Source organism: Falco punctatus, assembly GCF_963210335.1.
Source record: "Falco punctatus genome assembly, chromosome: 1".
Lineage (NCBI taxonomy): Eukaryota > Metazoa > Chordata > Aves > Falconiformes > Falconidae > Falco > Falco punctatus.
In genome coordinates, this window is record NC_137580.1 from 44228776 (window position 1) to 44251108 (window position 22333).

The window sequence follows — 22333 nt, forward strand, 5'->3', positions numbered from 1 at the left end:
TTCCTTCCTTCTCTTACCTTTCCTTTAAGACTTACCAGTAGAGATTGATCATACTTAGCACTCACTTGCTGAAATGAGTAACTGGCTTTGTCTCCTTGCCGATCCAGTTTGAAACTGTCAGGACAATGCAGCAAAGAGCGCTATCGCTGCCCCTAGAAGCCCTTTGATCTCCCCCTGCACCAGGCTGTCCTGGGAGAAGCATGTTGCTTTCTGGAGCAAACCTTGCCTCCGAACAGCTTCACTGCCCACTCCTGTAATGCGAGGAACAGTTGACTTCTAGCCTTTCAGCTGTAGTTTGCTCTATCTCCAGCAGCTGTCATTTCCTGAACTCGCTACTGACTTGTCTTGAGGGAACATTCTGCTGCTGAAGTGATCTTACTTGCCCTGCAGCACCACTCATATCAACCGTTTTATTTTTCACAAAGGGAATCAACCGTTAATGATTTTTCGCTAGCATCTTGTTTAACTCTCTCAGGAACAAGGCCACTTCTGCTTGTTCAAGAGAAATACCTCAAAAAAACCCCTTCAAGCTTCCTAGACAGGGTGAGAACAGCAGCGCAATGCCGTGAAGGCCAGTTACCTGCAAGGCAGAGCAGGACAGCGGTGTCACCTCATTTTAGTGCTGTGGCTCTGGCCTCACGGAGCAGCTGCACCACTTTGTAATCAACAGTTCCTGCTTAGCGATTACTAGAATACAGCTCACTTTAATGTCAGCCATTTATTAGATGCAGTCTCCACCAGCTGGACAAATTGTAGCTTTTTAACATGCAGAGTCAAAAAGCCCGTCCCAAAACACCAGAAAGGACGAGAAGTAACAGCACAGGTAATGAGTATGGCATTACTCGCAGTGTTTACTTAGAGTCGTCTTGGCATGTAAGTAGTTCACTAAAATTAGCTGGAAAGGAATTACATCTGGCACAGGCTTAAGTCACAGGAGGTCCAAGAGAAGTCTTGCTCAAGCTGTCCAAGTCTTGTACCTGCCGAGCAGCCTCCAGGAAGCAGCTCTGCTCTCACTGCAGCCCTCCAGAGCCTCAGGACAAGCTCCTGGAGCAGCCGCCGCTGCCCGGCAGGAGTCAGCCCCTGCAGCGGCTGGCGTAGCCCACGCCACATTGGAAGTTACCGAGACAATGGAACAGGACAGCTTGTAGCTTGCTCCAAGGACAAAGTCCATCAGAACGCTCGGGCACACTTAGCTGTCCCGCAGCACCGCCCAGAAGCCAGCCCGCTGGTAATTCCACTTCTCACAGCAGCTTCGGCAAGGCAGCGGCTGCTCCCAGTTTTCCCAAGGCGGCGGTAACAGGGACAGCTAGTCGTGGTCACTGTCGCTGTCACTGTCGCTGCTGTCGCTGTCTGACTTGATATTCTCCAATGCCTTCCTGCGTATATAAAACAGTCCAGTAATCAGTCACCTGTTGTGACTTTTACTTGAACAGCAAGATCCAAAACACAGGGTAGACCCCCTCCAAAGAGAACATTATGGGCTGTCTGATGCCTATTATCCTCAAAGGACAGGCCCACCCAGCATTTGGTGGAAGCAGACCCACCTCCTTTTGGAAAAGCAGATGAGTTCAGTCCCCCAGGAAGTTGTGGGCCAGCTGCCAAGGGATCTGGACTTCTAGTTACTCATTCACTCGGACCACACCACTGCCTCCAGACACACCACTGCCTCCAAACCGTGGTCCCTCAAGGCTAAGCCCAGCATCTGCCCTTGGCTGCAGCAGCTCAGCAGCAAGCAATAGCGGCTGGCAAGACACAAGGGAGATTTGCCGTAAGCCTCAGAACCTGCAAACCACATGCAGGGCCACCCTGTACCACCTCCCTGCTTTCGCTAGCCTGCAGCTGGTGTCTCTGAGGTGGCCAGGCCCAGCTGGGAAAAGGCAACAGCAGATCCGAGCAGTGGATAAGGCCAACCTCATCACGGGAAATTACCTTCCCTCCTAGGTGGGATGGATGCAGCATGGAATCAAAACCTGAGGGGCCATTTTAGAGGCATGAATCAACCCGCATCAACACAAAGGCACACCGTTCTGAAACCAGTTCCCTGCCACCCTGGAGGAGAAGCCTTTCTGCAGGAATTACCCCTGCGACACCCTGTCTACTATACCCCTTCAGCAGCAACACGAAGTACTCCCAACTTACTTCTGCTTTTCAGAGAGTTCAAATTCCTTCTCCGTTCTGCTTTTAAGCCTCTCAGTTGAAGGAAGACCAAGGGATGCCGCCAGCTTCACCAACTTAACTGCCTCATCTGGGCAGCTGGTTTTTTTAGCACAGTTCAAGAACTCATCCATCACCTGGTCACTGCAAAAGCAAAGGCGAAGAGTGAGGTGGGCATTAACTTACAGCAGGCGCTATAGAGAGCGCGAGGAGGCAACAGATTTTCAGATCACTCAACCAGCCCAGTTCTGCTCCTGTCAGCATTTCCCCACACCTTTCATCCTGCACTGATGTGGTGCACTTGGGAACTCCTATCCTAGCAGGAAGCAATGATGCTCCTTGCACAAAACCAGAGGGTGGCAGCTCACTGCTTAGGGTAAGGACGCCACCTTAGCAGCAGCCTAAATAACCTTGCCCTCTTCACAGCCCCCACACCAGGCCCTAACCCTCTTTCACGTGGCTGGCAGAGGCAAACGAACAGTTAATAGTGTTCTAAATCAAAGGCAGGCATCTACCTGCCAGAGGCTGCCCCGTCTGTGGGCACTGGGAGCTGCTGGCTCAGCCCTGCCAGCTCCATTTTAAGTTGAAGTGCTGGCTCTGCTCCTTTGTCACCTGTGACAGCTGCTGCAGACACCTCTCTTGCCTGCAGGCAGGGAAAAAAGTGTTTGCAGCTGGTGCCACAGTTTTCTTGGCAGAGAAGGGAAGGCAGGGGTCAGTTCAGCCACAGAAGTCTCTGATCCATTTAGTAATAGCAGGGGAAAGACTTCCTTTCTCTTTACATTCACGACCTGTGGCAGCCACAAACTGTCAAGTACACCACAACTTCAGAAGAATTCTTCTCCTTTCTCTATTCCTGAAATTAGGACAGGCTCTCTGATGCAGCTTGGCAATGTCAAGGCTTCCTTGGGACACGCTAGTGGCAGTCTGCAGAAACAGGCAAGCACGGAGTGACCCTGACAGCGGCCTTTGGTACCACACACCCTCATGGTGTTCAGTTAGACGAGCTCCAAGCATTTAATTCTTTTTAAAAAAAAAAACAAGTAAAACATATTGCTATTCCTTAGAAGTTCTTTGCTAATTCAAATAGAATTTTGCCCCCAAAATCCTGAGAAAAAGCTAACTGTGTAGCCCACGTTCTCCATGTCCCAGAGCTTCATTCAGTGACATCAAGGACCAACTGCTTGAACCCTTCCTTTGCATTTTCAATATTTTTCAAGACAGAAAGGTCTTGGAACTTATCACTGGATAAACAAACACTCGTGCTCACAGACAGACACACACACTCACGCTTTGGAAGTAACACTTAGATACAGACCACTATTATCAGTTATAATTGGGAGTTGGGCTAGATGACCTTTGAAGGTCCCTTCCAACCCAAGCTGTTCTACAATTCCGTAACAGAAATGCAAGATGTCAGCCAAAGGGGAGATGCAGTACCTGAAGTCAGAACCTAAAAGTACTTACGTGGGAATCCTATTGATTTTCTGGAAATGCTCCATCATGTTCCTGTTCAAAAGAAAACAAAGCAATAATTAAAAAAAACCCAAACACCAAACAGTAAAACAGTAACAGGCAGATACTAAATCTCTTGGATAAGCCCCTGTTGAAACACAAGCAAGCTCCATGTCATGAAACAATCTTCTCAAAAGATCTGAAACAGATCCTATGACATATTCTTGCAGATGCAATATCTACCAGCTGTTTAACAAGAAGTATCTTAAGTCATGCAGAAAAAATAAAAATTGTAGCTGGTGGCAAGTTTACCTTAAAATACTGCATATTTTTAGAAGGGTACTTGCCACTTCTTTGTTTCAAATGAATCACTGCAAAAAGAACATCTGTATTTAACAAAAAATAGCTCAGAACCTTTAAATTGGAGAGGAAATATTTTAACCAGTATTTCAAGTTGAGTATTTCAAGTTGAGGACAGCAAATTCTAGCTACTGGAGAGTTCTAAAAAAATTTCTCTTTAGAGTTTTAATTAGGGTTAATTCTAATTAAATGTTTAATTAAAAAACGCTAATGAATCTCTTTAGAAGTTTGAATTTCAAAGAGTTCTAAAAAGTAGAAAATAGGAAGCTGTAGGAAATCAGCAGTGCTTACTGAAGTGATAATTAAACCCCGCTTTGCCATAAGCAGCTGTACAATGCTCTAAGCCAATTGCTACATTAACTTCCAAATCGTGTTTTAAGCTTCACAACTGTAACCTGGTGCCAAGAATGAATAATAAAATTAAGAAAAAAATCCCTCACATTCCCAGAAGGATTTATCCCCTCCCTTTGCTGCACCAGCATTCCAAGGCAATCAGTTGTTAACTTCTGATTTTTGTGATTAAGCCTTGAGTTAGTGTCAGCAAACCAACAGCTCGTGAAGGCCACACACGTACCAAGCATCCTGGGTTCTCCCAGCCCTGGAAAACAACAGAGCAACGTGGCACAGGGCACTGCCTGTCCACTCCAGTGGGGCCTCCCTCCCAGTTTGCTCATGGACAGCTTTGATGTCTTCAGCACACTTGGCAAACACCAGCTGAATCTGTGAAAAGATTGTGCTATTAATCCCCAAACCTCTAGAATCAACATACCCTTTTCAGCACAATTCTTCCTACAGATCCTACCGGTCTGCCCCGTATGTGATTTAGATTTGTGAATTAACAGCAGTTAGTCCTGGCAGAAAAAGCTCTCACTTCTGTCAGGGTCAGTCTCCCCCCTAGGAAAGCACCAAGATGGCTTTGCAGGGACAGCTGCAGCTAAGAGACCTCTGCAGCACGCATAAGCCTTTAATCCTCCTCAGCTTGAGAAGCCGGGTACTGCAATGACATCTTCGGCAAAAATTCCTGAATTCTGCCAGGTACTTCCCCAGAGATGTGGCCAGCTGGGCTGGATTACTCTTCCGAACCCCAGTAAGGAAGTGATCCTCTCCTGTGTTAGTCTGAGGTTTCTCTATAGACTGAAGACAATCTGAAGGGCTCAGCAGGCCTGAATAAGCTTACACAGATCTGGAAATTCATAATGTATATGCACTGGAACTGGACCTCTAGGACTAACCAGGGACAATAATGCAGCACTTACACGGAGTCCGTGCACTGCACACAGAAACGGGGAGACATTTCTACTCTTTTCACTGAGCTTCTATACTGGTTTTGGCTAGGACAGAATTAGATTTCTTCATAGTAGCTTGTATGGTGCTATGTTTTGGATTTGTTATGAAAAGCGTGTTGATAACGCAGGGATGTTTTAGTTTAGCTGAGCAGTGCTTATACATTGTCAAGGCCTTTTCTGCCTCTCACCCCAACCCACCCGCGAGCAGGCTGGGGGTGCACAAGTTGGGAAGGGACACAGCTGGAACAGCAGACCTCCACCGACCACAGCGACATTCCGTGTTCCATACCATATGGCACCATGCTCAGCAATAACAGCCTGAGGAAGAAGGAAGGAGGGGATGTTCGGAGTGATGGTGTTTGCCCTTCCAAGTGACCGTTACAATGTGATGGAGCCCTGCTTTCCTGGAGGTGGCTGAACACCTCCCTCCTGCTGATGGGATTTTGCTTGCTTGTGCACACAGCTTTTGCTTTGCCCATTAAACTGTCCTTAGCTTAGTCCATGAGTTTCTACACTTTCACCATTCTGATTTGCTCCACCATCCCACCGGGGAGGAGTGAGCGAGCGGCTGTGCACTGCTTCGCCGTTTACCGGGGTTAAACCACGGCAGCTTCCCTACCTCATCAGGGTGCTGCTCCCTGCTCATCAAAGCCAGGAGCTCTTCCAACAGGTCATGTCTCCTGCTAAACCCGAGCTGTTTCATATCTGTTTAGAGAAAGGCAGTAGTTCGTCAGTGTGACCCGTATCCCCTCCTCGCAACTCCTGGTAATCTAGTCAGCATAGCTAACGCCATTTTGTAGGGCAAACAGCCATTTTTTGTGACCAAGCAGGTCACGTGTGAGTTCCCTTTCCCCTCATTATCAGGTCCTGAAGGTCCTGCACACCAAGTACATGAACCAAACTGATTTTTAATTCCCCTCCCTGCTGGCCTCAATATTCCTGGGCACCAGGCTGACTACTCCCTTTGTTAACGGCCTTCAAGGTCCCAGGCACCCGGCCAACCCAGCGGCAGTGACGACGCCGTCACAGACAAGGGCAGGTAACAGCACACATAGCGCTGCCTATAAAACTAAGCAGTTACAGGTCCCCAGTGGGAACCTGGACCTGAACTGCTGGTGGACTATGAGACCCATGACTCCCTGGTGCCCAGAGACACCTCCACCATCATCTGCTTCCCCTGAGGACTGAGTGGTGACTCATGTTCTTTTGTATGTTTTTTAAGGCTAGCTTGTGGTTTTTATGTTGATACAGCAAACCAAATATTAAGATTTGACCGAATCTACACAAGATCCAGGTGATTAGAAACCATAAGCTAAGTGGTGCTATAAAATTCTGCACTACGCTACTTATAGAACTGAACCACACTGATTCTGCTTACAGAAATCCTGTGCTATTCTGATTATAAATCCTAAGCTACGCTAATCATAAAGTACTGTTAAGAAAATAAAGCTTTAATTGTAACTAGGAATTAGTGGTCATCATTCTACCAAGGACTCCTAAAAGAACCTGTCTGTCCCCTCAGTGTCGGGCCACAGTAGCATGTTTTCTGTGTGCTAAAGCCTGTATCTACATGCTTGTCTCCTCTTCTTAAAGAGCAATGAACAGGCAAATAATTTAAATGATTTAAGTCTGAGCTGTTGGTTCAGGTAGTACTCTCTGGTAAGCATTCAGTTTTCCAAGACATTGACATTTATCTATGACACAGACACAACTGCTCTGACAGCCTGTGCTATCGGTTCTGCCTTTCTCTAACACAACAGTCCCACCGCTGCACTACAGAGTAACATCCCTCATGCCAAAGCACCTTATCGTGGCTATCTGAGTACTGGGAAGTTTACCAACTACCTCCCACTTTGCACTGCTCCTGACTTTCACCAAGCAAACTGCCTATGTAGCCATGTGGCTATCACTAACCTTCCCAGACCAAAGGGATTGCTTCCAAGTGGTTGGCTGCATCGAGTGCTTGAAGGAGGTCCAATATATTTTTAGGAGTTGGATAGAAGAGCTGATGAAGGAAGAGAATCATTTCAGTAAACTCTAACTGTTCCATTTCTCCACACTTGAAGCTTGCTTACCCCAATACACACTTACCGAAGGGGACATTTCTTTGTACCATTTCAACACAATTTCGATTTGTTCCATCATACACAACAATGAGAAGAATTTTGACCTAGAGGAAGGGAAAAGTGTTCTAATTCAGTAATGAGTACATCAACCAAACCATACAGAAACACCAGGAAATGATGGTGTTCTAGTCAGACTGGCAGATCAGTGAAATTTCGCTGTATGATTGCAATACTCCATACAATTAAAAAAGCAGCAGTGTCTTTTGTGAGACATTTTTATCCTGACACTAGGTAATTGGCAGAATTAATCAGACGACTACATTTTAAAATACTGAAAATATGCAATCTCCCTGCCCAACGCCAGGTTTGAGGTATCTGCATCTGTCTCAAATGCAACCTCTGGTTAAGAGCCACTTAAAGAAGTGAACTAAATTAACTCTGTTACTTGTGCAAGTTGGCAATACAAGCCTGGGACCTTGGTCCAGTGCACTAAGAAAAATGTCCCTACACCAAGAAATTAATTTCCATTCACTTTCTTTGATTTATTTATAGGCTGAATAAGGTAAAAGTGTGTGTGTCATGCCAACCCTGAAACAGCATCTTATTGTGATGAGAATTATTTTTCATTAATTCACTGGAGCATCTCTAGTTCCAACGCCTAAACAGGCTTTTCTTCAAATCAGTATCCTCCAAGTACTTGATGACATTCAGTGACTGCAGCACTTGATGACATCTGTAAAAATGTTTCAGATGCCTTGAGTGCAGTGTCAAATGGTTGAACCCATTGGAGTTTTGTGCCTAAATACACCAGCTGCACTGCAACCTCTCTCTACAACACCACGCAGAGAGCTAGGTCTGACCTGTACACTGTTTTGGTGTTACCTCCTAAGCTGCCATCCTAAGTGGACAACAGGATTGTAGAAAATACAGCTGGTTGGTACAGTTGTTGAATGGGCATTAAGCTAAATTGATACTTCAAGACACTCCATTTCAGTCTGGGCATACATCCTAAGCTATCACTGTTCTTAAGAGGGACCTAACTCCCAAACTGCACACACAATAAGCAGCTGGCATTAACCAAGCATCCTTCTGTGCAATGTCTGAATCCCAGTTTGTATTCAAACGGACAATACACCAAGATGCTTAACGTAAGCTGCACTTCACTCACCAGTACACATTTAACCGATCCATGTCCAAGAATTTCCAGTTGTCTCCCTTCTCCATTGCCTTATTTAAGCGATAGGCAAGCTTAATATCCTTAAGATCACAGCACTGCAATAAACCAGTCAAATTTTAAAACTACAAAATCTAACACTTAATACATCCTTCTCAGACTCACTTTCACAAAGGTATGAAGAGCAATGAGCTGACAGAAAACATTTTTAACAGGACACAAATCAGTGCAGTGACTGCCTAGGCATTTTGTTTGGTTAAGACAAATGCACGCCTCTCCCAGTGAGTGAGAGCTTGCTAACCAAAGGTGACACCTTCTGGTGTGGAGACAGTCCGACCACTGCAGCGTCACTAAAAGCAGGAGGTAAGGCACAGCAGACAGGGACTTATGCAGCCATCTCTAGCAAGAGATGCATGTATCACAGGCATGCAAATTACCAATTTAGAAGGTATCAAATTCAGAATTATAAAGTTACAGGAGATGATGAACACGTGAAAAAGGGAGATAAACCTTGTATGACAGGTTGGAAAACTCACAGGCAATTCTTAAAACAGCTGGAGGGCTCAAAGGAATTCTGATTGCAGAAAAGAGGCACTTACCACTTGCATAGCAGTAGCAAAGAAGTTGGCTGAAAGGGAGAAAACGAATTTTATTAGCTTCAAACTTTCAAGGAGACATACAGCAACTCATTAACTGGCCTCCCAGAGAACAGACACGACATGATAAATTAGAAAGCTGAATCTGTAGCTCAGTTTGACAGCGTAGCAGGGATCTTCACTTTGTATGTAGAGACTTTGGTGTGGCATGAGTTTTTCTAGCCAGTGCTCTGGAGGCAGCTAGGCTGCCATGCTTTTGGAAACAGATTTAAGCAGATGATCTGTTTGACTTTAGGCAATTTTACAAAAGCTATGTTCTCGTTTGATGCAAGACTGCATTATTTGTGTAACAGGCAGGCTACAAAAAAAGGCAGCCCCATCGCTCACCTCCTCCATTTACTCCACTGGAAGAGAGCACAGGCCACAGACAGGTGTTCAGGCAGGTTACCCGCCTCATTAGCACACCCCAGAGCTGCCCAAGAACATACAACTACTCTCTGAAAATGTCTCCTTCCCATTTTGTGAGGCTTTAACTCTTTGCAACTGACATTTTAAAGCAGCACAGAGCTGAAAAACATTAGGAAGAACTAGAATAGGCACTCACACCACACTTTAACAAAAACCTGCTGTTCACTAGACGTGTATCATTTAGTGAAGCTACTAGCAGATGTTCCTCCTTAAAGTAGTCTTGTAAATAGCTTTCTGTTTTTTGTTGTTATGGGGCTCAAACGCTCATTCACACGGGATACACTATTTCCACACAAAAGCCAGCGCACCAATGCGCAGCACAGCTTAATGGCACTGGAATTTGTCCTTCTTTGTCTCCATAAAAGTGTCAAAGGGACTGATATAAGCAAGCTGCATTCATTTTTTGTAGCTGGGTAAAACTACCTGTAATTCATAGGTACCTTTTCACCCAAACTTAATCAATGCAAATTGTCAGATATTGGAGTCCCTTACCATCATCAGGGTCCTGGGCAGTGAAACTCCTCTTCTCAACGTCATCCAGCACCTCAGAGATGATGCCAGACGGGGAAAGATCAACTGTGGGATAAAGAGACAAGCAACATCACATCTCAGCTGTGCTAAGCACTTCACTAGCAAAGAGTGTCAGCCTACAGATATAATGTGGAAGTGGAAACAAGCAACATGATTTCAAACAAGTGTCATGATTCTCATGGTGCTCCAAACCAGCCACTATTTGCTCTAAAATTTGTCCTGTTGCCAGATTTCCACAGTGCAACAGGGCACAGTCAGAAAGATTAAACTACTTTCTAGCAAGGAATCCAATGGGCCTGGAAGTTTGTCTGTTAGAAGACTGCGCTGGGAAAAGCAAAGCATTTCATAAACAAATAAATATTTTTAAAAGGGAAAAATAACCAAGGAAAAAAACCCACCCAAACCCAGAGACCTCAGAGCAGTTCCTTCACATCTGTTAAACAGAAGGGCTGCAATTATGACTACTGTGCCTATCCTCTTCCCAAGCCCACAGATTTTTGGCTAAAGGCTCCTGCCCTCTAACAGCTATATTTCATGATGTCTCCAACACACAGAACTGTTGCAGAAAAACAGAATCCTTGTTCAATTTCTTTCATGTGAGTGGTACAGTCTATGAAATCACACACGTTGTAGTCAGATCCAGACTCCACAGAGACTGAGCAGCATTTGCTCTTCAGATTTATCAGCTTGTGGCCACAAATGGAAAGGAAACTCCCTTTCTTTCCAGTTCCGCCCTTTCTCAAAACACAAGGACTCTTCCCTCTTTGTAAGAGGTTATGATCCTCTGTGGTCTTTTCTCCACCCAAGCACAATCACACTGCACAGGGAACACTGGGATTGCACACATAAGAGGTTGTCTTTTAATCTATGATCAACTGCCTTCACCCATCACGTCTGGATATCATTTAAAGCAGCTGTTAAACAGGACACATTCATGAACAAGTTGGTATAGCACGTACCGCCTCTATAAAAGATAAAGAGGAGATGATCATACGTTGCAAGGCTAGGCTCTGAAAAGCAAAAACATTGAAGTTACTTTGGCATTCTTGACTGAACATTATGCCCGAGTTCTAATACAGTCCCTGGCCCTTCCAGTCAGCTGGCATGCATACATTTACTCAGATTTCTTTCCCTGTCCATGCTAATGCTGAACTAGACCTCCTATATACACATTACAACTGGGAGAGATATACCTGAGGGTGGACCACCAGCTGAAGCGTTGTATTGCTATGGGGCAAGCAGCCAAGCTTCCCTGCTCTAAATTAAAAGCAAAAATACTTCACAGTTAAGTTTCCCTTTTGCTCATTAACGTATCTTTAGCGTATCAACAAGCATGTTACTGGGGCAAAGAACACTCCACAAGACATCACATCAGTTATGCAGATATTCCCTGTTTTTGCAATGTTTGACATCAAAAAACATAACCAAATCAAAAGCTTTTTTCTGTGAGATATAGATATATATAGACCTGAACTGGCTTTGATGGCTTGTGAAGTGAATCTCCTTGATCTATGAGAAGCTAACAGACTCAGTTGACTGCTGCAAAGATATAGTCAGATTATTCGCTACTTATACAGCAGTACTACAATAAGGACCCAGTTAAGAAAGAGCCTATGGGCCAGGACACGTTCCCCCACTGCATACACTCACCTGCCCTTGAGCAGCTAGAGGCAACTACAGGTGAAAACATAATGATAAACATGCTCCTAACCTAAAAGACTACAGCATCAAAATGCTTCATTATTTGACCTAAGGGGTTAAGTGCACCTACTATATTTAATTAGTAATCAACACTGATCAAAGACTGAAAATTATTCCATTTGAAATCCACTGGCACTGGCTTGCTGAGTAGCCACAATTTAGTACTTACACATTTTTATTTCTCAGTTCTCTTGCAAAAGGAAGTGAACAATAAAGTTGACAACACAGTGAGAAATGCTTTTTTCCACAACTCCTGGACTTCCTCCCTGCAGCTAGGAATCACTGTGCTGTTTGCTGCTGAACTCTTAAGTTAACTATTCTGGAGGTGGCACTGGAATATAATAACCATTCTGGTTCTCTTACCTATATCAAGTGCTTCCATTTCCTTTATTACCAATAAAGACATACTTCTGCCTACACCACCACATCTTCTCAGAGTCTTCAGTAAAGCATTAAAAGTTAGCAGATTTGGTTGTACTTCCTGTTGAGCCATGTGATTCAGGAAGACCTTAAACAAAATCCCCAAATCCTTAGTGCTTCACATGTTATGGAACACAGTTCAGGTTTCAGGTAGATATACATGCATTTCCTCAAGCTAATCCTTCTCACCCCCTTCAAGTGAATGACTCTACGTCAACTGATAATTTGTTAAGGAAGTACCACCTAATTTTTAACCTGAACAAAACCCACAAACTACAAAACTACATCAGATTATATCTTGGAGAATTGTGTCTAGAACATCAAGGAAATTTTTAAATTTACATACTTTTTTCGTTACTGATGTTACATCATTAAAATTGGAGCCTGTAATGTCACCCCTCAAAATTCCATTTCCATCACACCACCGTGAATTACAATTCAAAGGAGTTTTTATCTAAAATTGTTTGGTCTTATCTCCCAGCACTTCCCGATTGCTTCCTGTCCCACCAGTTTTCGGATCAGGTTATGTTCTCACAAGGCAAATCATTCCACAAAGGCAAGGTTGGATTTTGTACCTTTTCCACTCCTCAACAGTTCAGTTTGTTATGTTTAAACTACTGTACTTCCTTTGCAGCAGATATTAGTATCTTCGTACAAAGCACTTGTTTTTAGTTTTTTTAACAGCTGCAAAATTCTACTGAGAAAGCACACTCAGCTCCTACACTCTTACCCCTTCCCCATCTCTTTTGCTCTACCTTCTTACCTTGGCTAATTCCCATCTTTCTATGAACCTCTCCTTTAGATATGGGACTGCTGTAATCAGTGCATTGAAGGTGTGCACATCAGCTAGAAAATAAAAGATAATTTGTTTTAACTAATAATTACATTCTACAGAAAACAGTTTACTGTAACATGGCTCAGTTTCTGGCGAAGTCTCATGCAAACCTGTTTCCAGTGAGCCGGCCACATGCCAGCTGCACTGAATAACCGGTTTGCACTCAGCTCCCATGATCTAGCTGAGGTCCGTACCCCTGCGCCAATCATCATTGCCATGGAACAGATATTTATGTACCTAACAACGGGCTTCTGTTATTTGGAAGACTGCAAAGGAAAACCAGGAGACACTCACCTTTGTGTCTTTCATTCAGCAAGTCTACGTACATGTCGTAAGCTTTAGCAGAAGCCCCATGCTGCAAAAAAACCAAAAATCCAACAAAAATAAAACAATCTCTACAACTATTTTGTGAGATTTCACAAGCTGAAAAAAGTCGTTCCAACACTGAAGGATAACTTTACCTTCACCATCCCACGGATCATCGTGCAATAGGAGTGTGCATTCCTCTCTGGCATTATTTTAAATATCCTTTCAGCATTGTTGTTTTCCCTAGAATCAATGAACAAGATGAATTTTAAAGAACTCAATAAAAGATACCTTCAGGAAAAGAATGCAACGTGCAGAACAAAATAATTGGCAGTACTCCTAAGGGCTGACACTCAAACATATTACTTGTGATACTATGAGCTATTCTACGATCACTTACTAGAGTTCCATCGACACTTTTAAAGAGTAGCACACAGAGATGTATTTAACAAGTAACACCTGCGAGTACAGGCTGCTAAAAAGTCTTGAAGTCTGTTTTATAGCAATGCATGTGCACAACCCACTGAATACGGAATTATTAGCAACATTTTGTATACCTCCACCTAGAGCCAGATGACTGTGAACTTCTTTGGAATTGTCTCTTTGGAGCCTTCTGCTCTGAAGTGCTCACCTAGAAAGATTTTTGTAGAAATAAAGTTTCTCAGAGTTTGATGTTACTATTAAACATCAAATGACACAATTTGGTAACAATACAGATGTTCAGCAGCAATTTATATACTATCAAAAGTGTTTTTAATGGGTTATATTAAAATAATTTCTATTAGAATGTTCAGGAAGCAGTAACTAGACTAAGGATACTGGTTATGTTATTAAACATACTAACAAGGCAAATTATATGTATTTGTGGAATTGGTGGGAACTGTGAGACTGTAACAAATACTCTGTAAAACTTTTTCCCTCTCAATAGTCTTCCCAGGGACAGATCCTATGCAACCTATCTGCTAGTGTACCCTGGGACCTGATACCGTGAGGTCACAGAAGGAACCCTCAAGTTCACTGAAATCTAGTTAATGTGCTTCAGGTGGAAGAAAATTAACTACCTAATCTATACTAGAGGTACCAGAGGTTGCCTTTGCAGGCAACTAAAAACAAGGCTGTCAGCAAGAAACAGTTCTTTACACACAGTTCAGCACAACTAAGCCAAGATGGGATTCCAGCCACTAAGTTCAGATTTATGGAAACTACTTTTGCGCCTAGGTCAGACACAGGATTTTTACGACTGCTGTATCTCTTGGGAATGTTGACTGCATCTGATCTGCTTCACACCATCTCTCAGGCAGGCAGTCACAGTACCAAAATCTTGACATCATCTTGACACACTCCCACTATAAATAAATAGAGATCAACAGTTTTGTCATACCTCTGGTTCTTCCAAATCCTCTTTGCCTTCCTCCTCTTTTCCTGGAGTAGATTCTCTATCTCCATAGAAGCATAACAAATCTAAAAGGCTGTTTGTGGTCTCCAGAGATACAGGGGTGCCTATAGAAAATGAGGATGTACAACAGTCACAGAGAGAATAAAGAACACATCATTCCACAGCTGTATCAGAAAACTTTCAAACACCCAGTTACACCACTTTGTTCTTTCAACATAAAGGCGTTCTCTAGTAAGACTGTAAAACCCGAGTGTAACACTAATACTTCCATGAACCCATTCACAGCAGGAGACAATTTTAACATTGCACTACAGATTCTGTTTTTCTATCGAAACCGCTGAAAGGGTAAAGTTTTCCTGACCAAGTGGGAGAGGGAAGTGGCAGCTGGCAGTCAGAACTGTGAAGCAGCACAAGCCCGACACAATGTTCAAAATTTCTAGTGCTTTTCATAACCACTCCTAGGATACACCTCCTATGAAGACCACTTGTGTGTTTCGCTTTCTATGAAACAGATTTAAAACCAACAAAAGAAAAGAGCTATTTGATGGAACCGTCTCCTTTCCATCTTGCAGTGGGTATAAGAAGGTCTCACCTTCCCAGTAACTCTTCCTCCTTCAGAGCCTCATATCAGTTAGTTTTCTTTTGTCTCCTCCTCATTCACACATAACAGAGATAAGGTCCAAATTAAGGAAGAACTGAGAAAAACTCACTTATTGAGGGCAGGTCAGCAGGAGGGGCACTCGGCTGGTATGCTATACCGGTCCAACAGAGCAGCACAGTGCTCAGCACAGATGTAGCTTGTACCAACCAGGATGCTACTGCACAAGGGCCTTTGCAGGCAGAATGGTATCACCCAGTCACATGGCATCCGCCTGTAACAGGCCCTGCTCTACTGCATCACAATTCTTCCACTTTGGAAGAGAAAAGACTCAACACTGTATCATCTGCTTCTTGGCCAAGAAATCATTTGTTCTCCTTATCACCAAAGTGACATGTCAGACAAGCAGTGGCTAAGGAGGGCCCAGTAATTCTGGAGAACCACTTTACCAGACCAGAGTCAGCTCCGAAAGGCAGTAACATAGTCATGAAACTGCATCCACAGCCTGTGCCAGCTACTGAAGTATTTCTGGCACAATTTAAGTAGAGCTCCACCACGGAATCTGGCAGGTGCCCACATACCTGCTTGTATGAGCTGATCGAACATGTTCACAGAATCTTTCACCATTCTGAGGTGGATACGCTCTTTTAGAGCTTCCTCACTCACTTCTTCAATCTGAGGTGTAAGAGTCTCAGGCATCAAGCACTAAAAGCAAAGAGTGCAAGTGAGACACAAGCTCAAACCTTCTCTAAACCATCACTAAATCACTAACCAAATATTCTTCGCCCAGTACTCTGCTTTGATAATCTCCCGACTCTCCCAGCCTAACAGCAGCAGTCCTTTTGGTGACTGAAGGACCACACATCCTGATCTCTCACTTTCATGCTAGTTAAATCAACATCTAAACATTTCTTTTCTTACTTTTATCTTAAAAACCTGGTATTGATTTCCAAAGGAAAAATGTTCACTTCAGAAACATAATGGAAATACAGTATTGCTTTCATAACTGTCTGCAAAAGTTAACAAAACTATCCTTTTATGTTAGTCTTGGACCAGTCTCACAGTTGATTTCACTACCCGACAAAGCACAAATATAATGAAAATGAAAAGCAAAAAGCTTACTAGTACGTTGGGATCCGCAAAGGTCTTGTCAAAATACTGAGGAAATTGCTTAATAATGTATTTTGCAGCATTTCTCCCAGACTCCTTCGACAATAAAAACAGACGCTGCATAGGAATGAGAGAGAACAAGATGAAGAAACATACAATTAGAAGACCGAGAGTGAGGAAAAACATTTTCCATTAACACTGAGCATTCTTATGGTATCAAATTAAACTCATCCTTTCTTTTCAACTCTTGCTAAATACACAGGCACGAGATAACACTCCAGATAAACATTCTGGTATTTATGCCAATATAAGAATGTCTGTTCTTTAAATGAGACTACAATTTACATCCTTGTTACTTAGTGGAGCAACAAAGTTCTGTACCAGACACCTGAAAGGCTGCACTACTATCTCAAATTCAAAAGTATCTCTCTTTTTAGTTACAATACTTGGACGCTTCTCTCTCTGTCATTTCCAAGAGCATCACCTCATTCCCGTTCACCTCTTTTCCTGGAGTTCTAAAGTCAGATCCTCCTTTGCCATTTCTTTTAAAACTCTTCACATTCAACAGCTGCCTTCAGTCTTCTACATGCCTTCACCCATGGTATGCACAGGAACTGAAGTTCTCTTGTAGCCTTGTGACGACCTATCTCAGCTCCCAGTCTTCTCTCACTGCGCTCTGATTAACATTGCACAGAGCAGCTCCTCCTTGCTCTCATTGGCAGTTCTGCTTTTTCCTGCCTTGGCTTCATGCTCTTTAATCATACGCAAAGATAACATCAGGGGAAAACTCCTTTCTACTATCATCTCAATAGTATTTCCATAAGCCTAAATTACCAAATAGCTGCTCTGTGGTAAAACTAAAATTCCTGGGGCTTGGCCAGGACAGTAAACCAGTAACACATAGTCTAGGTAGTAACATACACACAAGTATGTTGTGCATTTTAAGTCACACATTTAATTCAGATTTAACTAAACTGTAAGCAAAAAATCTCAACACTTGGAACACCACATATTCACAGTCTACATCTAAAGTATGTAAACACTGTTTTAACAGGCTGAATGCCTCACCTAAAGAATTACTGTTGGGAATTATTTAACGGACTAAGAACACGGAGAGACAGAACAACTCAGCAGGTAACCCACCGACTGGCAGGAATGTTAACAGAGCTGTGACAGCTGGAAGGTCCCTATGGGGGCAGGAAGAAGAGATAACTTTGCGTGTGCAGGGTGTATTTGTCCAGAGAAATCCTACAGTCATTATGCATTCAGAAATACACAGAGGAGAAAATTCTGAAAAAAATCTGATACTTCATTTTCTTTTATAATTAAAACTAGGCTCCGATTAGACAGTTTTTACAGCCTAGCTGGAGGAGGGGGGGAAGTTATTAAGAACTTGAAAGGCAATACTTACAGAATTGGCTGCATTTCTTGGCATAAGGAAAGGGTCATCCTGGAACACATAATGAGCAGCAGTAGGATCCTGTAGAAAGTAGAACCCAGGATTGAAATGTTTATAGTTATGTACACTGGCATGCTGCAGGCATACCATACTGCCTTACAGACTTTAAGGCACAATGAACACTTCCATCCCAACCACCACTTGATGCCCATTTTACAAAAGCTCCTCTTGTTCAAAAGGGTTTAGCCTGTTTGAAAATAGCTTAAAAAGCATTTCCACTATACGCACACACGCAGGCTAACACAGTGACAACAAAAGGGTCTTTACTATAACATGACAAGCAGTAAACACCCTGCAAAGCACGTAGGACCACAACAGTAACTCTCGGCGGAACTGAGGGGACTTACAGGGTAAGACTCAATTTCCAGAATTCAAGACAGACAGGACTAAACAATGGCATCACAGCATTTACAATTGTTGCCTAGCAAGAGCAGACACACTCATTGCTCTCTGCAAGGCTTACTTTCTGGACTGTGATCGGGAAGAGGCAGTCTGGATTGGGAAGCCAAACTGGTAAAGGAACTGGCTCCTGATATTTGCAAAAGCCTTATGAAAGTATTACAGCTTTCACTGGTAGCTGCAGCTCTGTCTTAGCAGTAGAATGGAGACTTCAAAAACACAGCAAAGGGTGTTGAGCAAAAGTGAAACCCCATAAAAAACAGATGCAGAATGGCAAAAGTAGGACTATAAGCTTCTAGGGTGTGAGGCTATTGTGTGAGAGGGACAACGTGACTTATTTCCCTAACAGAACTACTTACCCTGTTCACGGTAGAAGCCAACGTTTGAAGAACAGCTAGCTTGTCCCTAAACATAAAGCACTTTTGATTAATATTTGGTTGCAGACTTTGAATATTATGGATAACATTGTATGCAGAACAAGCACAGGATTATCCTGGCCTATAAGCCTTTTCAATTCTAGGAAACAACATTTTTGCTCAACTTAGAAAACAGCACTTTTTGCAAAGGCAGGGAAAACTCAACAGCAAAAATGGTCTCAGTTTTGCAATAACCACAGGAAAAAGACTTTGAGGAAAACCAGAAAAGCATGCGTGTTTCCTGCTACCACTCCAGCCCTTATTATACATTATCAAAGAAAGAATGTAGGGAAGGGACACAGAAAGAATTCCTTGGAATGCTTCTCTCGGGGGGGCCCCCCATTGCTGAGGGGCAGATACATGAGTCCCCTTCCAAGACAAGTCTTGGGAGAAATAAAGCCCCAGAACAAAACCAGATTTCCCAGGGCTCCTGTGCCTGTGGCTCCGTAAGACTCTGGCTGTGCTTGAAGCAAACAAGAAAAGGCCAGTGCAAGTGTTTTGGTGAAGGTGGCCTTATTTTAGGTTTACATGCAGACATCAACTGGCTATAAACTTAAGTTTTTGCTGTACACTCATACAACTTCATCTTAAATATTCTCAACAAAATAGCTTTTGTTCAGCTGTGCAATTTCTAAACAGGATTTATTCAGCCAGCTATCAATGGTCAAGTTTATTTTGCTGAAAGAATCACACCCACATGCAGACAGCCAAATTAACTTGATTTTACAGATTTCTACCAAATGTGATCTTTTACAAAGAAACAGAACTATTTCTAAAAATGCAGTCCTTATAACTGTTTTTGAAAGAAAGGTCGGGAACAGAGTACACGTGTTTTGCACAGAGAGTAAGAGTCAAGAATATTCCCAGAGCTCCCAGTCAGCAGGAAAGCCACTAGTGATACATTAAATCTAGGAATACAGCAGCCCGAATTCTATTTTTCAGCTTTGGTAGACAGGACTACATTTAGCTGTCTAATAATGATTTTCTTCCAAGTCAAGAAATATTCCAGGAGTAAATACTCACCAGGTTTTCTTTCGGGGGAGCACAATTTCTTCTTGAGCAACTATGAGAAACAGTATTGATTATTGGAAACAGATGCCTAAAGAAAATCGTGACCTTGTGAAAACTGATGATTTAAGCTGATCCAGTTGAAAGTACAAAAGCAAGGATTTTAAAATTACAGTCTAACGCAGGCCACAATTTATTGCAATGACAACAGAAAAAGCTGGTGGGGAGCTTAAGTATCTTATGTGAAGACTGGATCAGGGCCCTGATGTTAAAGAGATTGTACCCTTTTAGCCATTCAAACTTCTTCAATCGTCCTTATCCTAAATCTCCTCATTTGAGTCAAAACCCTTCCCAGACCCTTGCTTTCCTACTTGTAGTCTCCCAGTTTAAAGTCTGCCATCTCTTCCCATGTGGCTTCTCTAGTTCAGCCTGCCTGAATACTGCAGCAAAGCGCCCTCTCAGGTCTCTGCTCTGACAGCCTGACACCAACTGCTCAGTTCCTTCCACCCCAAGGATCAATTTCCCCCGTTCTCCAAAAGAGAAAAAAAGAAAAAGGACAATACCAAAGTCAAAAGCTAGAGGTTGTTAGTAAAGCATCTTAACAAATTGACACAGAGAGGAGCATGTGGGATCTCCTGATTACAACCCCCAGAGCCAGGGTCTGCAGATGCACTTCTCCCACTGCCTCTGTGCTGATGCTTCCATGAGCTGTTACTGACTGGCAGAAACTTGTTCCCACATGCAGCACAGCTCCAAGCATTCCAACTAACTTTTCTCCCAAAACTCCTCATAGAAACATGGTAAGGAGTACAGAGAACGTGAGGGAAACTGTCAGGCTCAAGGTGGAAAGCTCCTTACTCTTATTTTATAGTTTATTACATTTCAAAGAGCAACTGGACAGCTCATGGAACTGGAAAACTCCATTCATGGTCTCAGAGCAGAGAGCTGGTTGGTGGTGAGGGTAATCGAGTTAAGCCAGAAAATCTCTGCACAACGAAGATGGGGGAAAAGAAAATCTAAGAAGGGGGGAGAGGGTATTTATGTCTTTATCTCCTGACACACTATGTTGTTTAGAGATTAAAAAGAACATAACAAGAAACTAGTAATCAAGGTATCATACCTTCTGAATCGTCCACAGCCTTCCCAAGAGCTGTACTACTGGAAGAGCACCTATAAACCAAACAGAGTTTTGCAATGGTAGTCACAATAATGTGGCAAAATTAGCTTAATGAAATTGTGTATTACAGGTCAGAATTAATTAACACATTAGAGGGGAAATGTAGCACTAACTCCAAATTGTTATGATTAAACTCATATCTGATGCTTCTCCTAAAGCCCTAATTTCAAGTTATACACAGAAAATCACATTACATAAAATTTGTAATTATTTTTTGGGGACATCATGGATTTAAAGTAGTTTGCATGACTACTGCACCTTAGAAAGAAAATCCTGGATATAAACAACAAAAAAAAAAGTGTCTAGAAAAGACATTTTGTGTTTTAGAGGCAAGATCCAGCTGAAAGCAGTACCTTTTTGAAAAATATTCTAGACCCGAGTACTGTGTACGCAGGCAGAAGACCCTGAGTTGGGATGCAGAGGAATCAGACCTGTTTATTTCCAGATGCCCAGTCCTACAGAGCTGCAGGCAGCACATTCATATAACCACAGCTGCAGAAGGCACATCCACATAAACCTGCTTCTGCTGCATATCACAAAGTAGCTGCTTTGGGCTCAGTGCAGTCACATGACACTGCTCCAAATCTTTCTTAGAATTGTTCGCACTTTATTGCTTTTAATGCAAATTAAAAGTTTATATTAAAATACTTGTAGTTTTTTTTGCTCATGAAGCAATCTAACACTAAAGCCTTACTGTAACTCTGGCATTTGTTAGCATGCACTCACACATTTGTGCTTTACAGTCATAATGCATAATTCCAGCCGTTCATATATGTTACATAAACCTATTAGGTACGATTTCACCATCCCAGACGTGAGCTATATTTTGCCTATACAAAGCACCCAATGGAGCGGGTCCTTTTCACTTGAGGCATACCCTGAAAGCAACCTCCCTCCCTTCACCTGCTTTTTGGGAGATTTACCTCTAGGAATCACTTAACAGCTCAAACTCACTCCCGGGACGGCTCCGAACTGCAGAACTCAGCAAAAGTAGAGAAAACGCGCTCCCCCGCCTCGGGCCCGGCCCGGCCCGGCTCGCCTCAGGCGCCCGCCAGCGGCGCGAGCCCCAGCACGCATGCGCAGTCCCCTACCGCGCTTGCATGGCCCCCCCCGCCTCACCTCCCCAGGCCCCCGCGCCCGCTTATTCCTCCCCTGCGCCGCCGCCGGGCCCTTCTTTTCCGCCACTGAGGGAAAGGCGGAGCCTTACCGGTAGCGCTGCCGCCTCCCGCCCTGCAAGCAGCACCGCCGGCTCAGCAAGACCACTTGCTGCCAGTAGCCGCCCGCCAGCCGCCGCCCCGCCATGCCGGTACCGGCGCACTGCCCTCTGGGAAGCAAGGCGGCACCACTGCCGCCGCAGGGGGTGAGGCCGCCCCTCCGCGGCCGTGGTACCGCCCGGCCCCGCCCGCCCCCGCCGCCGGGAC

The 22333-nt window shown here is 43.6% G+C and overlaps 1 protein-coding gene across 3 annotated transcripts; it reads right to left on the minus strand.

Annotated features, from left to right (window-relative positions):
• Positions 1–699: 699 nt before the first annotated feature.
• Positions 700–22330, minus strand: PTCD3 (pentatricopeptide repeat domain 3). 3 transcript variants are annotated; one of them, XR_013930152.1, is made up of 25 exons: positions 22120–22330; positions 20856–20905; positions 19751–19790; positions 18671–18716; positions 17865–17933; positions 16466–16570; positions 15925–16048; positions 14731–14849; positions 13907–13980; positions 13505–13592; positions 13338–13398; positions 12972–13054; positions 12152–12296; positions 11047–11097; positions 10049–10132; positions 9092–9120; positions 8487–8590; positions 7344–7422; positions 7167–7257; positions 5872–5957; positions 4541–4686; positions 3619–3660; positions 2140–2298; positions 1545–1742; positions 700–1376 (listed from the first exon to the last, which is right to left on the minus strand). XR_013930152.1 is itself a non-coding variant. In XM_080400116.1 (24 exons), the coding sequence occupies exons 1-24, from the start codon at positions 22212–22214 to the stop codon at positions 1307–1309; spliced, it is 2040 nt and encodes a 679-aa protein (XP_080256242.1). In that variant the 5' UTR covers positions 22215–22279; the 3' UTR covers positions 700–1306. The 3 variants fall into 3 exon arrangements, 1 of the variants encoding a protein (XP_080256242.1); XR_013930153.1 differs by lacking the exon at positions 22120–22330 and adding an exon at positions 21836–21977; XM_080400116.1 differs by lacking the exon at positions 1545–1742 and having other exon boundaries at positions 22120–22279.
• Positions 22331–22333: the final 3 nt, after the last annotated feature.